At 36.4% G+C, this 15,254-nt stretch overlaps 3 protein-coding genes across 9 annotated transcripts; 2 read left to right on the top strand and 1 right to left on the bottom strand.

Moving 5' to 3' along the window:
- Positions 1-47: 47 nt before the first annotated feature.
- LOC125370590 (B3 domain-containing transcription factor VRN1-like) lies at positions 48-4,488 on the top strand. Its single transcript, XM_048376553.1, has 9 exons — positions 48-684; positions 765-832; positions 1,058-1,083; positions 1,208-1,265; positions 1,625-1,720; positions 2,588-2,764; positions 3,399-3,732; positions 3,819-3,937; positions 4,021-4,488. The coding sequence occupies exons 1-9, from the start codon at positions 48-50 to the stop codon at positions 4,261-4,263; spliced, it is 1,758 nt and encodes a 585-aa protein (XP_048232510.1). The 3' UTR covers positions 4,264-4,488.
- Positions 4,489-4,729: 241 nt separating this feature from the next.
- On the top strand, positions 4,730-7,506 carry LOC8260575 (thioredoxin-like protein HCF164, chloroplastic). Of its 5 annotated transcripts, none has more exons than XR_007216636.1 (6): positions 4,730-4,990; positions 5,099-5,326; positions 5,593-5,696; positions 5,850-6,189; positions 6,753-6,842; positions 7,309-7,506. XR_007216636.1 is itself a non-coding variant. In XM_025157938.2 (4 exons), the coding sequence occupies exons 1-4, from the start codon at positions 4,823-4,825 to the stop codon at positions 6,130-6,132; spliced, it is 783 nt and encodes a 260-aa protein (XP_025013706.1). In that variant the 5' UTR covers positions 4,730-4,822; the 3' UTR covers positions 6,133-6,381. The 5 variants fall into 5 exon arrangements, 1 of the variants encoding a protein (XP_025013706.1); XR_007216637.1 differs by having other exon boundaries at positions 5,850-6,182; XR_003079502.2 differs by lacking the exon at positions 7,309-7,506 and having other exon boundaries at positions 6,753-6,934.
- Positions 7,507-8,251: 745 nt separating this feature from the next.
- On the bottom strand, positions 8,252-12,815 carry LOC8260574 (wall-associated receptor kinase-like 14). 3 transcript variants are annotated; one of them, XM_015721258.3, is made up of 4 exons: positions 12,507-12,815; positions 11,358-12,159; positions 10,039-10,113; positions 8,252-9,647 (listed from the first exon to the last, which is right to left on the bottom strand). In XM_015721258.3, exons 2-4 carry the CDS (start codon positions 12,127-12,129, stop codon positions 8,368-8,370), a joined length of 2,127 nt encoding a protein of 708 aa, XP_015576744.1. In that variant the 5' UTR covers positions 12,130-12,159; positions 12,507-12,815; the 3' UTR covers positions 8,252-8,367. The 3 variants fall into 3 exon arrangements, with proteins under 3 accessions (XP_015576744.1, XP_015576746.1, XP_002522378.2); XM_015721260.3 differs by lacking the exon at positions 12,507-12,815 and adding an exon at positions 12,321-12,500; XM_002522332.4 differs by lacking the exon at positions 12,507-12,815 and having other exon boundaries at positions 11,358-12,500.
- Between the last annotated feature and the right edge of the window lie 2,439 nt (positions 12,816-15,254).

Here is a 15,254-nt window from a genome sequence, read left to right on the forward strand (position 1 = left end):
AAATTACTCGTAGAGAATTCCAATTAAGTTTGTTCAGAAATTTGGGGATGACACTTTCTGAAGTTGCTAATTTCGTTGTCCCAAATGGTCATGCTTGGAAAGTGGGATTGAGTAAAGTGCACAATGACATTTGGTTTAATGATGGTTGGCATGCCTTTGTAGAACATCATTCAATCTGCAACGGGTACCTTTTAGTCTTTGGATACAGTGGTTTCTCTAATTTCAATATTATCATTTGTGATGCAACTGCTTGTGAAATTGAATATCCATGTAATGATCGAGGCCCTATCTGTAGTAAGAAATGTCTAATCCCAAATGAGGCTGAAGCTGAAGATGATACCTCAATTAATATCTCCAGTTCTAGAATTCTATCCCTATCTAGTAGTTCTTTGAAAAGCAAAGTTAGTGATGCAAGTGCAACTCAAGGAGAATCCAGCAAAAGGCCCCCTGTATTAGGGAAGAATCCAGGGATGAAAAGAAGTAGAGATGTTGCTTTTGCTGTGAGCCCAAATTCTAAGTACCATTACGAGACAAGGGACAAAAAGATTAAGATGGAGCAGTTGGCTGAATTAACTGATGTAGATGCTAATGAATCAAGAAGAGGAAAACTGGACAAACATAGATTGTCTTACTCACATGAGCTCAATGAATTATTAGATGGCAAAAGGTCTAAAGTTAAATCCGGTAAGCACATTAAAATATTTGTGTACTATTTCTATTGTTCTTTCATTTCTTTTCTGAAGTATTGAATTTGTTAAATTCAGGTGAAATTCAGTTAGAACAGAAATGTGAAGGTGTAGAAACTATTACAAGTGAAAATCTTTTTGCAAAGGTATCCCCAAAAAACTCACAGGGCAATACAAGCTGCTAGAAAGTACTATCCTGAACATCCTTCTTTCATGGTTGTATTGCACACATATAAGTGCTTTAACCCTGTGCTGGTAAGCCTTTATATGAGATTGGTTATTGAAGTCCTCCAATTTTGTCATTTAAATAAGTTTAACTGTAATTCTTCTCTTCTTCATTTCTTTTGTTTACTTAATTTTTTATTTTGCAGTACATCCCAATGGGATTTTCTCGAAGGTATCTTAGCAGAGCTCCAACTCCTTACTATATTAAGCTTGAACTTTCTGATGGAAGAGATTGGACAATTTGCCTATGAAAAAATTGTGGACGCTTGGGTTTTGGAAAGGGATTGATTTTGCAGGGACAATAATCTGAAGGCAGGGGATGTCTGTGTCTTTGAGCTTATAAATAACAATATGGTAAAGGTGATGAGAACTTCTATTTTTCGTGCAGATCAAGATGCTGGGCCTGAGTATTGATTGATGAGGGTAAGAGCTAATCTGCATACCTTAATTTAATTAATCTGGTTGACAGGCAGAAAACCATAATTTGACACCTGAAATGTTCTAAGTTATTTGCTAATTCAAATTTTTTAAGATGGACTTTGAAGCCAGGTTCTATTCTGAACTGTGATGCTGCAATTTAATGGAACTGAGTTCAGAAGTCAAATGAATATAGCATTTTGACATATTTCCGATCATTAAATACTTGTCTTTTACAATCAACTAGATTACAGAATTGATGCACTTTTATCTGCATGCTTTTGCTCTTTGTGCAGGTCAATGAAGGCATGCAGAAGTTCACAGTGGATATAAAGCTTCTATTGCAGAACACTGATAGATTCCCCAGCATTTCTTTTCTGGCTACTTCCAAAGTATACAAGGCAGTTAGCTTTTTGATTTTCACTAATGTATATTCGGTTAAGGCAGGAATTTGTGGTGAATTATCATGTTATGCCGATTTATTAAAATCAAGGAATGATGTCGACAAGGGAAATTTCATAAATTGCATACATTTTACCATCCCATTATTTGATGGCTTAAATATAATAAACAAATTCGCATGGCTAACTTGACATTAGAAAATCTTTAGACTTAGTTGGGGTTGACAATTTAATCTTCATTAGACTTAAGAAAAAACAATAGCTCAAATTATAGAAAGAACAGCATTTAAAAATGTTGAATCTTGATGAATTATCTCTGGATCCTGTTGACCTCAGGTGAGCTAACAAAATCTTTTTATCATCTAAAAACAGGATTCCATTTCCCTGGTAATGTTTTGGTGTCGATGACTTCTCTAGAGAGCTGAAGTTGCATAATTATGGTTTAATTTGAGAAGATTGGTTCTTCTAGCTCCATATAATTTCTTTACTACAGACATAACCAAGAAAAAGGATCTATTGCCATATCTTGGTCCTAAAACTAAAACTCAAATGAATTATCTTGTTAAATGTCAATGGCAGATGAGCATTATGTATAATTGGTCTGAGCCGTTACTTTAACAGCTGTAAGAAGTACAGATTGTGTTAGTGCTTTTTCCTTTGCTTTATGAAAATTGAGGGTTCACTTGCTTATTCAGGAATGAGGACAAAAACTGCTTTATCATGACTTTTTCCCTTTTTGGCTATTGTAATTGTACATGGATTTTAAAAATACCTGTTCAACACTTGCTCTATCCATGAAGTAAGAGAAGAGCAAAATTATTCAACGAAAAGGAAAGCAACCCCTGAGACTTTCCTTAAACAGAAAAATCAACGGCTACAGAGAAGGAAATGAGATCTGGTTCAAGTCCTTGGCATTTTTCTTATAGACCATCTGCAGGTTTCTTCAAAATAATCCTTAGAAAAACTTTAGAAGACAAAAAAATAGCAGTTCTTTCCCATGACATCCTTTCTCTTTTTTCTTTTTTTTTCTTCCTTGTAAGTGCAATGAACCATTTTGTTTGGTTAAGAATGTAAAATGCTTCTCTGATCTTGTGACCTTGGTTGTTGTTGTTTTTTATTCTTGTTCTTCTGCCAGCAGAAATGGATGTTTCTGTTTTGTCTTCACTGGGATGCTGAACTTGTTCTCAAAGTTCACTTCTTGATTGTGATTCTTGTACTTCTTAAAGCACTACACTTTGCGTAAAGTATTGAAATGAACTGAATAAATTGGAAAAGAAAGGCGCATGAAGAGAAGCTTAAGCCAGTAGTAGTTTGTCTGCAAACATGAATGTTTCTGTTTGGTTTTGTTTGTTCTCTGTTACATCATTGCTGAAGCTGAGAATTCTTCTGTGAATGATAAATGTTCACATCTTACTGTCATCTGTGTACTTTAAGATGCTCTAAATCGTGCATAAAAAAGCAAAAAAGCTTCAAACTTTAATGAATGTCCAGAAAACTTTCAAACGATAATAAGTATTTTGGCTCACATGCTATTTTTAGCCAACACTTCTTTTTAGTTTCAATCGTCTTCTATGGGAAGAAAGCAAACTTTCTGCAAAAGGAGAACCCTTTTGGGGTTTGATGCATTTTATTATATAAGATCTTAAGAAACTTCATTATTTACATGCAGATGATTCCAGTCCAGTTTATGAGGGATTACTCTAATGTACTTTTGAATGAAGTGAATCTCATTATCCCAAATGGTCTTGCATGGAGAATAGGATTGACAAAATCAGAGAATCGAATTTATTTTCATAGGAACTGGAATGACTTTATGGAGCATTACTCAATTCGTGAAGAACACTTTCTAGTTTTTGAATTCATAGGTTTCTTCACTTTCGGAGTACGCATATTTGCTCCTTCTGGCTGTGAGATTCACTACCCTTCTACTGCAACTACTAGAGGGCCTGAAAACAATATTATGATCCCAGTCCATCAGAGTCTAAACACAACTACACAGCAATGTAAGATGCAAGAAAAGTTGTTAGCGCCTTATAGTATCTATCTCTCTATATATATATCTTGTTAGTGGCATGTCCATTAAATGCAGGTAAAGCTATAACATCCCCAGAAAATGAAAGAGCAGTTGATGCTTGCAGAAAGTTCAGGACTGAAAGGCCTTGCTTCAAGATCATCTTGCGAGAACTCAATCTTCGCTCTCATACTGCGGTAACTCTTTTTGACAGACTCATGAATTTTATCAGTATTGATTTTAAAATTATACTTAGCCGAAGTTGTCCTTTTGTATGCAGTACGTGCCAGCTCAATTTGCTAGAGAGGTTCTGAAGGAAGCCCCTAGGTTTTTCAAACTTCAAGTTCCCGATGGAAGAGAATGGAATGTTAAAGCCAATCAGAGAACGTGTAAACGAATGAATTTCGGAAAAGGGTGGATTGCATTTCGAAGGGAGAATGATCTGAAGGAAAATGATGTTTGTGTTTTTGAGCTTATAAGGAAGAATGTCTTCAAAGTTTATATCTTTCGTGACAAGGAGTAACTATTTATAGCTGTTGTAACCACAAGCTAAACGTTAGCATTTGATGTGGAAAACTCTTTTCAGAACCAAAGGATAGATTTTAAGTTTATTCTGCAGGATATTGGAGAATTCTTGACAATCTTTTTTCTGTCTGTCAAATTGTACGAGTTAATATTATTGAAACCTGGGTATCAAGTATCCAAAAATGCTGTCACATCTATTAATTTCTTGATTTCTTTTTCCCAATTGTTGTTCCTTGACTTGTTGTGTATGCCAGACAAATATAAGAAAGCTGGGTTTAAAAGAGAGGTTAATAAAAATTGCTTCACCAAATAGAATTGATGTTAAAATTTGTATTTAAATGCAAGAATGTTATCTATTATGGGACGTCAACACATAGAACGACAAGTCGTTTATGAAGGTTATCTGAGTCCTTGTCAAATCTTGCAAGAAGTTGGAAGAAGCAAAGTTGCTTCCTTGCATTGACAACTAAACTCAATTATACTATTAAAAACCACAAAAACAGTAGAAAACCAATACACCTCAAGCAAGCAAGAAGAGCAAGGAAAAGATATCTTGAATGGCTCGTGTGGTTTCAAACCCTTTAGGACTCCATAGATTCCGGCCATATCTTCATGGCTCATATGGCTTCAAAACCTCTTTTCACTTTCAAAGTAAACCTCGTAAATTCCCAACTGTAGTAATAGCTTGCCAAACAGAACCGAAACCCACTGAAACCTCCACAACTGTACTTCTTCTTCTTCTCTTCCTTTTTTTTTTTTTCAAACTTTAAGGCTCATTCTTTTTCAGTTTCTGGTGCTAAACATTCAATCTTTTTTTATTTATTTCAATGCAGGATAAGGCTCTTGTTGAACCCACTTCCTCAATAAGTTATACTAAAGGTGATGTTGAGGTTTCAAGTTCGTCACCGGTTTCTGGGTTGCCTGAATTTCCAAATAAAGATGTAAATAAGCAAATAGGAGTCATTTCTGTTCTTGCTGCTGTGGGTCTTTTCTTATCTGCAAGGTTGGATTTTGGTGTTTCTTTGAAGGATCTCTCTGCTGCTGCTGTTCCTTATGAAGAGGTTTCCATTATTCTATTCCTTGTCAGAATACAATTCAATTGAATTATATTTAGTTAATTATCATGTTTGGGACAGTTGTAGTTGCTCGAATTTGGTTCTTCAATTTAAACGAAATATGGGATTTTAAAAGAAATGAAAAACATGCCAAAGATGACATGATTTTGCAGGATTTCAATTGAGTCGAAGTCAATTGAATTGGATTCTTTTACATAATCTATTCCAAGCCATGTCTTTCTTTGACAAAATTTACTTGGCTGATTAATTAGGCTCTCTCCAATGGGAAACCCACTGTTGTCGAGTTCTATGCTGATTGGTGTGAAGTATGTCGAGAGCTAGCTCCAGATGTTTACAAAGTCGAGCAGCAGTTCAAGTAAAAATATTCAATCTCTCTCTTGTTGATTTATATCAGTTGCCTTGTTGATTAAAAAGAAAATAGACATGTTTACTTTTTTGGCCAATACTGGCCCTCTTTAATTGTTTGTTCTTAACTTTTTCTGAAGTTAGCTACCATTGTTTTGTTCAGGGATAGGGTTAATTTTGTTATGCTGAATGTTGACAACACGAAATGGGAACAAGAGCTTGATGAGTTTGGTGTTGAGGGTATTCCACATTTTGCATTCCTTGACAAAGAAGGGAACGAGGAGGGTAATGTAGTTGGTAGATTTCCCAGGCAGTACCTCCTTGAGAATGTGGATGCTCTTGCCCGTGGGAAAGCAAGTGTTCCTCATGCTCGTGTTGTTGGACAATACTCAAGTGCTGAATCCAGGAAGGTGCACCAAGTTGTTGATCCTAGAAGTCATGGATAGATGATATTTCTAGTTGAAAATAACCCGAGGGCTTTACTCCCGAATTACAGGTACAAGGTAATCTGTTCCTTATCAAAAAGAAAAATTGTAATCTGTTTTCTACTTAATGTGCTCATGGAATGTGACTCGCTCTCTTTTATCTGTCAATTTGGTGCACCTCATTTTATCAGTTTCACCTTCATTAGAGTGGAACTCGTGAATGAAAATGAATTCTCGGAGTAATTCTTAATCTACTTGTAAATTTCTCCATTTGGTAGCGTGCTATTGCATTTGCATAATCTGAGTGGAGCATTACCGATACTAGGGACATAAACACTTGATTGCAATTTATTCTCATAAATAAATAACTCGTGAAATTGATTTCACTTTCAACGATGGAGTTCCTCTGAAGTTTACCTATGCATTTGCTTTGTCTTATTCTTCAATTAAAGGCTATAAATCATCCATTGAACTTCACATAAAATATGACTGCTGTTGCATCATATTCATAGTTAATGTTCTGTTTTGCTGGTGAACCAAGTTAACAAGTTTCAAGCATATGTATTACTGCTATAAACTTGTAAAGATTCAGCATGGTGGAATGTAACTGGAGCCTAATCTTTATGATGTCTTACCTGCAGGTTGAAATTCAAAATCGAACTTGACTAACTGTCCTTGTTCATTGCCTAGAATCAATTGTTACCTTCTGCAAATTTATACATTTTCTACAGGTTAGATAGTTTCTTAATTGTAAAATCTCTGTCTGAAAGAACACCCATGTATTATAACATTTGAGAATTTATATACAAAGCATTAAGTGATACACATTGCTGACAAGAATTGTAAATGACTCTTGCATTCCACTTAAATGCCTCCACTCCTTCATCCATGGAAGATGTGGCTCTTTCGAAGAGCATTATTGATGAGGGATTCTTTAGATATAATTTATGGCCATTAAATGGATTCCCTCCCTTATTTTCATTTGTTCCCTTTTCTTCACATTTTGTATATATGCCCTTATAGATTCCAATGAAATGCTTAGGCTTCTCTTGAATTGGCCTCTAGATTCAAGTTTTGGTGGGGTTCAAGATTTTAGAAGGGAATATAAAATTCACATAATCAATCATTAGTTTCCCACTACTGGTATGCTGATTATACTGCAATTGATTGCTTATAGAAAATTGACCTACTTGGCAGGTGCATCGTGCCACAGATTATCCATTTTATACTTACAGTAGCCATCTTCATTGCATACTCTCACTATTTTGGAATCTTTTCTATGTTCAAGTCCTAGACGGGATCTCTTTGTAATTAATCTTCTTTACAGCCGAGAGCATTTTTTTTGCAACATGGATAATTGGATATTAATCTTTGTTATAAACCAGAGCATTCTTATGTTTTGTTGTTTATTAAATTATCAATCCTTACCATTCCGGAGGAGAGAATAATGTGATCATTAGAAATCAAACTGAAAAAGCTTGATCAATTATGAGCTGCAAAGGTTGCATTTTAAGTCGCAGCAGAGATGGTTCTGTAGGAAAAATCTGCTGGTGCAGAGATAATGCTCCAACAAGCACTAACAAGGTTGCAGAATTGCTAATGAAGCAAAACCCTGATAATGCAACTCCTCCTTGGAAATTTGTTAGCAGGATGAAACCTTAACAAACTAGAAGCTTGCACACATAGAAATGCACTTTTTCCGAAGTCTGCAATGTTCAATGAAGATTCTCTGTTGAGAGCTTAGAATGAACACATCACAAAGCTGACAAAAAGAATAACCATTCAAATGCAGAAGATTATCTAATCTAAAGAAGCAATTTTTAGTATCGCCAAATTCATCAACAGTTTGCATCCATGCTGAAGATATTCGGCTTGCTAATGCCATGATCAGAAATTTAGTCATCCACAAGAATTAAGATTGAACACAAGTATCTCTATCTGTATAGAACCGCAAGAAAATATAGAAAAAGACAAAATTAATCTTAGATGTGGGTTCTTCACCTACAAATCTACATTCACGCTAAAAATTTCAGTCACATTCTTGCTAAGCATACGCAGAATCTATATAGTGATGGCTTTTAAACCTTTCTTTTTTCAACATTGGGAACAAATTGCAAAATAAACAAATAGAAAAGGTCGATAGGTCAAACTCACAAGATATATAGATATATATATTTCTGTAAGTAGTAAGGAACTGAATATTGTACGATAACTCAATAATATTCACAGAGAGTAACAAAAAGAACCAACTTTCTATTACTGAACTGCATTACCCAACAAGCTGTTTGCTGAAGGTGAGCTTTGTTCACTACACCAAGGATCTTGCACAGAAACAGGGGAACTATCCTTTATTTCCTCCAATGAAGTCAAACAATCTGCTGGTCTTTGTGGAACAAGTAATCTCCGGCTGACTACCCCTGCCTTCTTAATAGAGTGAACACCTAGTGACCTCTCACTTCCATTGTCTGGTGAAGAACAAGAGGAAGCTGCTGGCGAGGCCATGTACATGTTTGGAACCCATGCACTAAGCCTGATGTGCTCTAGCTCTTCTGCCACTTCCATCATAGTAGGCCGCATATCCCTATGAAAAGCGAGGCATCTAAATGCAAGCTCGGCCACATTATGAATGGATGACAGTGTCCAAGCATCCCTATTTGGATCAAGGTATGGATCTATTATCTCATCAACACAACCTCTTCCAATCCTATCAATAGCAAGTGCAGCCAAATTCACCTCACTGTGAGGTCGAGAAAAATCAACAACTTTTAGTCCAGTTATAATCTCTACAAGCACTACTCCGAAACTGTAGACATCACTTTTATCAGAAAGATGGAAATATTGATGGTATTGAGGATCAAGATAGCCTGGAGTCCCTTGTGGGGCTGTTGAAATGTGAGATGACTCGGTCATGCCAAGTCTAGAAAGACCAAAATCAGCTACCTTTGACTTATAGTTGTAATCCAACAGTATATTGCTAGATTTGATGTCTCGGTGATAAATTGGTGGATTCATGGCAGAATGGAGATAGGCAATAGCATTAGCAGTTTCAGCAGCAATTGTGAGCCGTATTGTCCAGGGAAGCCCTTTTCCCCTCTCTCTTTGAAGATGCTGACACAGGGTTCCATGGGGCATAAATTCATAAACAAGGATAGGTTCCCCCTCCTCTATGCAGCAACCTAAGAGGCGAACTAGATTTGGATGGCTCACAGAGGAAAGGAGCTTAATTTCATTCATAACTTGATCAATGCTATCGGTATCTCTGTGCCGGATCTTTTTTATAGCAACCCATTCCTCATTGTGAAGTTTTCCTGCATAAACTGTACCATAGGCTCCAATTCCTAGTCTTTGTTTTTCAGAGAAGCCATTGGTGGCCTTTTCAATTTCTCTATATGGGTAAAAGGGAACACTAGAGTTGCCAGCAGCTTCGCAAAGAAGGCGCTTTGCACTCAATCTGTTTCTCAAAGAAGTGGACCGTTGTCGGACAAAGTACCAGATAAGGGCCAAACCAGCCATTAATGAAGCTCCAGCAATAATCCCTGAGAAACAGAACAATGCACCATAAGAAGACAAACATAGAAGCTAATTTGATAATTTCAAGATTATTCCAAATAGAAGAATCAATCAAAATAAATTTACATTAACCTGAAGACTTTATTCTCATCTGGTGTATAATTCTAGTATACAGATTTTCTGAATTATTAACAAATGGATAATGAGTTAACAAGCACACTTTAAAGCGTGATTTTGAGTAAAATAACCTGAAAATAAATCAATAGAGCAATGCCAGTGGCAAGTGGTTTGGAGAAATCTATAGCTTCTTTCTTATAAGTAAAAATGCAGCAACTCAATTACAACTTGTAGATTTCATAAGTAGATAAAGGGAGAAAAGGAGACCTGTTTATTGCTGTTATAGTTTAAGCAACTTACCTCCAACAAGAACACCAACTCTAGTAGTTCCACCACATTGGCCATTAATGTATTTTGAAGCATTGCAGCCAGAGACTGATGTTATAAGCAAAGAATCAAGGATCAGAAAAAGAAAATGTCTATTTGAAAAATACAAGTCTGCATTCAACAATTGATCATCACATGTCACCTGCTTAAAAAATCAAACTAACTTGCATTGCATGTTGTAATAACATTATGGACTCTTTTTAAGTTCAACTATTTTAAATTTAAATCAAAATAGCCAAATGGCTCAAATCACATAGTATATCAAAGTTAGCTTTATGTGCAAACCAAAAGCAATTAGAGTATAAAACCTCTATCCAGTTTTTATCTTTTTCTTTTCACAGATGGATAAGCACACCCATCAACTATTTGTGTGTGGAATTTCCGGTCATATATTTACCATAAACGGATAACACTAGATTTACGGAAAAATATGTTACTGTCAAAATAGTTCCTTCATCATTTTATGTCAAATGGATAAACACAACATAGACAAAAAGTAATTCCTTTTTGACTTATTGTTCCAATTATTGAAATATACAAGAGCCTTTTTGCCATTTCACATTTTGACCAAATAGTTCTCTTCCCTAAAACGCATGTCGTTAGAACATAGAAAACTGATATACACTTAACAGTCAAAAACAGGATGAGGATCTTCCCAACACAGTATAGGAGGCTAGAATCACGGCAGGTATATAGCATTTGCTTATTCTGGTCAGACTTGTAAATAGATTTCCTTTGAATTGGTCCAAGGTGACTTTATGCACATTTTTGGAGCCTCAAAGTCAAAAGTTTTGCATTTTCCTTTGTAGTTTCCGTCCTACAACAAGTAAGAATTTGTTCGTCCTGTCTCCTAAGAACATGTTGGAGAACTGTACTTGATGTTTTCTATTTATAATCTAACCATTAATCTTGAACAGCAGTGAATTTGCATTAAACTCTAACTAAATTTTAGCATTACTTTCATTAGTGACCATAGCCCACATAGTATTTTTGCATTACGTTTAAAACTTTTAGAAGACAAGAATACTATTGAGGTTTGAACCCTGTAAAAATAACCCTAGTAGTCCTAATTCTTTTTTCAACTTTTATGGCTTACGAACCGACCAATACTCCATCGAAATGTCTTTCTCCAATTTTCAATCAACTTAGGTACCCAGTTGCCTCAGTCAAAAGCCAACCCATGCCCACCCCTCCCGACCAAAAATCAGACGTAAACACAAGAAAAAAAAAAAACATAAATTAATTCAATTAAGATAAACAAATAAATAAATCAATAGACCGAGTTGACTCACCACTCCGGCAACCATCGCCATTTCTGAACCCATCTCCAGTGAACCCTTCTTGACACCAACACCGGAAACCTCCCTTCCCATCACCAAGCTTAATATCTGTGCAATTGGCATGTTTAGAGCAATTACTCCGATTAAGTTTACAACTTCCGTCAAGCCACCAATCCAACTCAACTCGCTCGAACTCAAGCGAAACGGATGGGTTATTAGACCCAACAGCAAATGATGAGAACAAGAATTTACACCCGGCCGAATTCAAATTATTGTAACTCAAAACATCCATTCCTAATCTCTCTCTAGAATAGCAGGTTATATTATCACTTCTCGGATTGCAACTGGGTATATGCAATTGGTTTGCAAAAGAACTTGTGGGTATATAACAGCTACTTAAAGTCCTTGTACAGTTCTGCAAAAGCAACCCATTTCTCCAAGCTGGTGCATAGTGATCGCCAAATAAAGGGCTAATAGCTTCAAGTGAACGATTACACTTTGCAGGAAGAGAGACCAAGATACCATTTGGGGTTATATTTTGAACTACGAATTCACCAATCCCGATATCTCCTGTGTCTTGTCTGCAATTCAATTGAATTTCACACCCATCTGAAAACCCAAATGGATAAGAAACCCACTTGATTGACTCGTCAACTCCACAAGAATTCCTGCAACGGATCGTTGAGTTATGATCATGACCATGATGAGCTCTAGTTGAGGTCACTAGAAAAATTGATGTGGTGATGATAATAAGAAGAGACATCTTTGTTTCTTCAAGAATCATTCTTGTCAAGGATCATTTACCTTTCTTCTTCTGCAAAAAGAGAAAAAGAAAATCAAGGAAGTGGTAGTAAGTTTCAAGAAAATATCAAATATTTTATGTTGGGTTGTGAAGGTGGAAAATGAAGGAAATTGGGTTGCATAGAGAAGGAAATAAAAAGCAATGTTTTTTTTTTGGTACCGTTGGGGAGCTACCTGAAACAAATAAATGCTTCTTAGAACAGGGGTTCATTAATGGTAAAGCTAAGATCTTTTTCTGATTTCTTGAAATTTTTATTTTCTCTCCAAATTAAAAAAAGAAAGGAAAGGACTCCATAAAATATCTTGAAGAGAAATGGTTTATGGAGTTAGTTGGTGAAGAAATTATGAGCTCTTTTTTACCTATTTAGTTTTTTGTGGTCTCTGAAACTTTCTTGAATAGCTGCAGCCTGTGTGTATTATTGCTCTGCAATTTCCAACTCAATCTCTGCCATTAAAAACAGCTTCTTCTATTTTACAGTTTACAGTAACAAAGACTTCAAAAAAAAACAAAATCGAAAGCCCCACAAAACCTTTTTCTTTTTTTTCTGTTTCCAGATTTTGGGTTTCTATCAAACAGTAATCATTTTAAAAGACTCGAATAAGCAAAAACCTTTGTGTTTGTGCTGCTCTGTTAAAAGGCTTTTCATGGCTTTCCACTCTGAAATATAAGAAACATCCCAAATGTCTATTTACCAAAACACCTTCAATACATCAAATCACATGAAGCATATAATATTTAGCCTTTTTTTTTAATGTTTTCTTTGTGTGAAAAATAACATATTAGTATTAGTTATTTTAATCTACAAATTACTAAAATACCGTTGAAAATCTGTTTCAGTTTTAAAAAATATAAAAGTTATCATATTTTATAAGATAGTAAATATTTTCTGGATTATGAATAATATTTTCCATTAATTCAATAACTACTTTATAAAGTATTTCGTTTATACATGTCACGACCCCACCCGTGGGCCCGTGACCGGCACTAGGGAATGGGTAGGCTTAAGGGCATCGAAACCCGTAGTAAGCCTGACACTCACTGATTTAAACAAATCTCATCTCAAATTAATATTATTAAAACCACAAATTATCTTAATAGTTACACTTTACAAAATTACTTCGGTCTACCAGAAAAACTAGGCGAGACCCGAAGCTCAGAAAATTTACAACTGATACATTTACTATTACTACTGCGGAGAGTCTAAGATTTACCAATTTACATATCAAATCAAATACATCACCCGATGATGAAGGAGTCGGGTTACTGAATAAGAGTCATGGAGAACTAACAGATACGAATCTGAAAAAAATATAAATGGAGACTCGGTCTAGAGTGAGTTAAAATCAAATAATCTAGGGACTATTGCTTCTTCTCGGAAAACATAGATTATTCAAATCAGATATCAAACCATACTAATATCATACCCTACTATTTCCTTCACATAAAATATTAATCATTCGAATCAAAATATCAACCATGCACGTAAATACAATCCATATTATAATCATACCACAATAAATTAATAAATGAATAAATAAAAATATATTTTTACTTTTACGGGACGAGTGGCTCGGTAGAACCCTAAACCCCAAAATCTAGTAGCCATTCGGCTCTCTTAATTCCAATAAGATCGCTCGAGAGCAATGCTCGACCAGGGACCTTACCTCCACCGGTCACTTAAATATCCAAATAAGAAATCTAGTAGCCATTCGGCTCTCTTAATCCAATAAGGCCCCGAGAGCAATGCTCGACCAGGGACCTTACCTACCCTGGTCACTTAAGTATCCAAATAAGCCCGAGAGCAATGCTCGACCAGGACCTTACTTCCTAAGAATTTACACAAATCAGCCCAGAGAGCCATGCTCGACCAGGGCAAACCCATAAATATCTTATTACATATCCATGATTATTGAGATGTAACCCATCGAGCGGCATGTTCTACAAGCCACATTTCCCAAATTGCAATCACCACATTTAATAAATATCATTATCTAATGAAATCATTCAACACATATCAAAATAAAGATTAAAAGTTTAGGATAAGGCAACGTGCAATTCGTGTCGAGCGAATAATAATATATGTATTATTATAACGTTACTAATAATAATATTTATATTATTTTCAATAATTAATAGTCCAGTTGAAATCATTTACGCTATGATACTAATAACCATATTATGCATAAACTTTCAAAATAGCATATTAAATCGGACTTAGCAATAGTGCAATGATTAAATGACTTTAACTCACAGGATTGGCGACCTCCTAGCTCGCTCCTGCCTCGGTTGGAGCGAGCCAATGCATGATCATCTAATCACGGAAAACAATTTATCAATACCGAGACAATCCATCATTAATCCTAGGTCTAGACTCCTAGGATCGACTGTTTAAGAATCTCGACTGCGGGAACTACCGAAATTCGGCGAACCTCCCCTACAACACGAACATTACCCCCCGTAAAACGGGTCCAGGACCTGCCAGAAAAACACTCCAAATATCCAACAATTTAAACAACGGGAGTCGGGTCCCCAAACTTCACTATTTCCCGACTCCGCCACACAAAGATAAAAATACAAGGGCGGGGACAATTATTTTTGACTCACAATAATCATCAAATACTCAATATAATCCAATAGACACAATTAAACCAAGAATTTCTAAAATTAACGGGCCAAGAAAAATTACCGAGACGCTCGGTCGACTCGCCTCCGGCCGCCGGAGTCCGATCGACGATCCGAACACACCATCGGACTCACAACGACGCGCTGATGACGATCCCTGCTTCCGATTTTCCGATCTGACACCCGATCATCCGGAGAGATTTGCGGACGATCTCGACCGTCGATTTGCCAACGAAGCCCGATCGCCACGAAACCAGTGCCATCGCGAAGCTTGAGCTGAGGAGAGTCGGGATATGTCCTCCGATCATCCATCCTCCGCCGGAGCTCGCCGGAAAAGCCCAAAAACGCGGCTGCCTCCACTTCGCCGGAACTCTCTCCTCCGGCCACCAAAACCGACGCCGCTACCGCCAAAAGGAAGCTCTCTCCAAGGGGAGCCGATCGCCACCCAACTCGGCCGCCAACAACGCCGGAAACGGCCGGAAACA

This window comes from Ricinus communis, chromosome 7, assembly GCF_019578655.1.
Source record: "Ricinus communis isolate WT05 ecotype wild-type chromosome 7, ASM1957865v1, whole genome shotgun sequence".
Lineage (NCBI taxonomy): Eukaryota > Viridiplantae > Streptophyta > Magnoliopsida > Malpighiales > Euphorbiaceae > Ricinus > Ricinus communis.